General features: G+C 52.0%; 1 protein-coding gene across 1 annotated transcript; it reads right to left on the bottom strand.

The window, feature by feature from the left end:
* Positions 1–200: 200 nt before the first annotated feature.
* LOC127304852 (uncharacterized) lies at positions 201–2,637 on the bottom strand. The gene is made up of 4 exons (XM_051335425.2): positions 1,216–2,637; positions 1,006–1,120; positions 762–883; positions 201–587 (listed from the first exon to the last, which is right to left on the bottom strand). Exons 1-4 carry the CDS (start codon positions 2,591–2,593, stop codon positions 208–210), a joined length of 1,995 nt encoding a protein of 664 aa, XP_051191385.2. The 5' UTR covers positions 2,594–2,637; the 3' UTR covers positions 201–207.
* Between the last annotated feature and the right edge of the window lie 1,338 nt (positions 2,638–3,975).

The following is a 3,975-nucleotide window of genomic DNA, read 5'->3' as shown; positions in this document are numbered from 1 at the left end:
TTTTTACCCTTGTCCATATCTCTGGTGATTTGACCATGCACTTGTGTTTTCTCAATCACACATTCATCAGCACGCTCCTTATTTCTCATCAACCTACTCAACGAAAACCTAAATAGATTCTCGCCGAGTGTAACAATCATTCTGTTAAGCTTCCTTATCTGCAGAGAAAGTCAAATGACACACATATGAAATATATATACTAAACATTTATAAACGCACAATGATATTATCACGCACATAGGTACATACCCGGACCACCTTCCAGGTGCAGTTGGTTCTACGGCAAAAGATCTTGAGGTTGGCGTCATTCGTATTCAATTCCCTCTGAGCATTCTCCTTTAGCTCCTGGAGGTACTGCCGAATCTCCTCGGCTTTCTCCTCCAAGGTGGGAGGTGCCGCTCTCTCCTGCTGCATACGGGGCATGCTTGAGTGCACCTCGGCACTCTCGCTGGGCTGATTTTCCTGATCCTCATCAAAGGACTGAAAAACGGGAGGCTCTGGTAATCCATTCACGATCACGTTGTTGTCTGCAGTGGCCTCCATGGACGGCTCAGCATCTTGAGGTGGTGATGGCGGCGGTGCTTCAACTGCAGCATATGTTACAATTAGAATGAATTGCATGGTTCATACACAATGGTCTGTGTGCTCAGAATATGTACAAAACATAAGGTTTGCTGAACCATTTTGGTTCTTGGAATTTATTAAGTTCAGCATTGCGAGTTCCTTTTGCTGGTATAAGTCGTTGATAATTGGGGGCGTACTGATGTTGGAGTTCTGGGCGACCTCGTGGGAGTCCAGCACGGCACCACCCGTCTCCTTCCTCAACAACTCAACTTTGTTCCGGATGAAGTTGAGCACAAACTCGCGGGTTTGCCGACTGAAACTGGAACATAAAATGAACAAATACATTAGTATTGCTGCACGCATTTCATGGAGAATTAACACACCGTTAGTTCATGTGCAACCACAAATATAGACTTTATTCCGTGTGTAAGACACACTTACTCAATGTACAGCTTGGGGGCTTGGATGTCGTCGCCATGGTAATTGATTTCCATGATAGCATGTTGGATACTTCCATCAGCCGCACTGTGGAGAAAGATAAACACTTGTCGAGTCTCTGCGAAAAACAAAAATGATTTTGCGATCGATCAGTGCTTCAGTAGTCCTACAAGAGTGGCAGATGTAAACATCATGTAGCGCATGTGTGCTTACCACTCTGGGACCTGATCTTCCCGAGGACATGGCAGTGGTCACATTCCAGTCGCCCTGGCCAGAGCGGGACGAAATCCATTTCGTCCTCCATAAGGCCAGTGGCGCCGCTACCGCCAGCATGGTTTACTGCTTGGTCGCTTACAAACTCCACCGCAACATTGTCCATCAAGTACTCTTGCATCATCTCGGAGCTGTCGTCAATGGGTGGAAGGCTGAACACATCTTCCTCGCTTCCTCCTGATGGCGGCGTCGGCAGTTGATCCTGCAAGCCATAAGCAGACGCCTCGAATATGATCTGCTCGCTCTGGATGTCCGCATCGGGCACCTGAAGGTGCTGCACATAATCAGAAGGCCCCGCCTGGAAGCCGTGCTGACCGTCGGCGATGGGCGCCAGCATCGGCAGTTGATCATGGAAGCCGACAGCTGACGCGTCGGCCAGCAATTGATCGTTGAGGCCGAATACCTGCGACTCGCCTATGACTTGCTGCGGTAGGACGGCCGTCGTCGGCAGCTGAGGATGCTGCACGTAATCGGCAGGCGCCGCCTGAAAGCCGTGCTGGCCGTCAGCGATGGGCGCCGGCATCAGCAGTTGATCATGGAAGTTGAAAGCCGACGCGTCGCCCAGGATTTGATCGTGGAGGCCGAATGCGGGCGACTCGCCTATGACTTGCGGCGGTAGGACGGCCGTCGCCGGCAGCTGAGGATGCTGCACGTAATCGGAAGGCCCCGCCTGGAAGCCGTGCTGACCTTGAGCGATGTTCGCCTGCATCGGCATTTGATCGTGGAAGCCGAAGGTAGATGCCTCGCCTAGGATCTGCCGGTGCTGGATGGCCGTCATCGGATCCTGATCCTGATGGTGCTGCACGTAGTCGGAAGGCGCGGCCTGGAAGTCGTGCAGACCTTGAGCGATGTTCGCCTGCATCGGCATTTGATCCTGGAAGCCGTAGCCAGATGCCTCGCCTAGGATATGCTGCTGTTGGAGGTCCGTCACCGGATCCTGATGCTGAGGGTGCTGCACGTAATCCGAAGGTGCCGCCTGGAACTGGAAGTCGTGCTGACCTTGAGCGATGGGCGCCGGCATCGGCATTTGATCGTGGAAGCCGAAGGCAGATGCATCGCCTTCGCCTAGGGTTTGCTGGTGTAGGAGAGCCGTCACCGGATCCTGAGGGTGCTGCACATAGTGGAAAGGCGCCGCCTGGAAGTCGTGCGGAACGTGAGCGATCGGCGCCGGCATCGGTATTTCATCGTCGAAGCCGCGTGCCAACGCCTCATCGATCAACTGGTGCAGCTCTGCTATGTCGCAAGCCTGCGACTCTCCAAACATTTGCTGGCCCTGGATGAGTGCCGCCGGAGAGTGCTGCTGGTGCTGGAGGTGCATCGGCGCCGGCGGCGCCAGATGGTGCTCCCCCTGAACGGAGGCAGCCGCCGTCACGTGGACACCGGGATGGATGTAAGGCGCGTCAAGCACCACCGGATGTAGCGGCTGGACGAGAGCCGCCGGATCCATTTGGGGTCCGGCGGAGGCTCCCACGGTAGTCTCTTCATCCATGCCGTCGAGGTTGAGGAAGGAGTCGACATCGAAGTCATCGCCGGCAGCCATGGCGTCTAAGTCGCTGGACTGCAAACGCCGGCGGAGGAAGGAAGTAAGGGTGGTGGATCGAAATGAGCGTCGTGTGCGCGGCGCACTCGAGTGGATGGCGGCTATGGAGTATGGATTACGGTGAGAGAGAAGAGGAGGTTTAAATACGGCGCGAAGGGGCGGGAGTTGGCGCGCGTCCGGACAAAGGGACGCGATCGACGGTTGCCGCGCGCGCCTTGCGGTTAATTTTGAATCTGAGCACGTGGTGGTTAACGTCGATGCGAGTGAGTTTCATCTGTGCACGCCACGTGTCTCTCCCTGCAGGTTTGCCATCGGCACCCCCTTCCGCGGATCTTGGAAGTTCTACCAAGAAGGCAAGAAACACTCGCTCAAAAATAAGTAAAAGGCAAGAAATACTCCATCAAAAAATAAAAGGCAAGAAACAGTCCCTCAAAAACGAGAGGAAGTTTCCCAAAAAAAAAAAAACGAGAGGAAGAAACACAAACGCACATGCCCGTGGCTGGTCGGACTAGGGGACGGTACACACTGCATCCATCGTGCAATATCGCGTTCACCTAGTTCTGATGATCATGTGTATCAGAAGTTTCGTTTAATATTATCATTGTGTCTAGAGTCTAGACGGGTGTCTTGTTTTAGAATACGAGCTCCATGGAGATCGTTATTTCAAACTTATTTCAACAAAAATATCAGGGTGTATCCTATGAGAACTGAGTTCCAACTCAGTGGCAAGGCAAGCGAGTGCGCAGCCAGCCCACCCGGGTTCGAATCCCCATCTCGCGGTAATTTCGCAGGGAGGGGCGAATAAATCAGGTTATCATCCTAGCGTCCATCCGCGGGGAGAGTCTCATCCTACCTAACAACGTATAGCCAAGGGAGGGATCATTCCCCCGTTGGTCAACGTTTTCAGGGTGTATCCTATGATTTATTCTACCCGTATGTGGATTTTCAATATGAAATAAATTGTGTTCTGCCCTCGGAGAAAATAACAAAAATCCAGATCTGGGAGCATGAACAGTGTCACTTCTTTTTTCTTCCAAAATTTGTCCATTTTGTCTTTTTTGTTGAGCCTATAATAGTATTTCACATTGAAAGTTTGCACCATAATTTTTTTCAAGGAAATACTGGTATACATACCATCAACATACTTATACAAGAACATA

Source organism: Lolium perenne, chromosome 5 (genome assembly GCF_019359855.2).
Source record: "Lolium perenne isolate Kyuss_39 chromosome 5, Kyuss_2.0, whole genome shotgun sequence".
NCBI lineage: Eukaryota > Viridiplantae > Streptophyta > Magnoliopsida > Poales > Poaceae > Lolium > Lolium perenne.
This window is presented reverse-complemented; position numbering and strand designations above follow the sequence as displayed.

What these genes read in the sequence shown, in the direction of transcription:
- LOC127304852 (XM_051335425.2), bottom strand. Translation starts at nt 2,593, where the DNA reads ATGCACCTCCAGCACCAGCAGCACTCTCCGGCGGCACTCATCCAGGGC. An exon ending in GCCCCCAAGCTGTACATTGA is followed by an intron (nt 884 to 1,005) that starts GTAAGTGTGTCT and finishes TTTATGTTCCAG; the next exon opens with TTTCAGTCGGCAAACCCGCG. An exon ending in CGCCCAGAACTCCAACATCA is followed by an intron (nt 588 to 761) that starts GTACGCCCCCAA and finishes CATATGCTGCAG; the next exon opens with TTGAAGCACCGCCGCCATCA.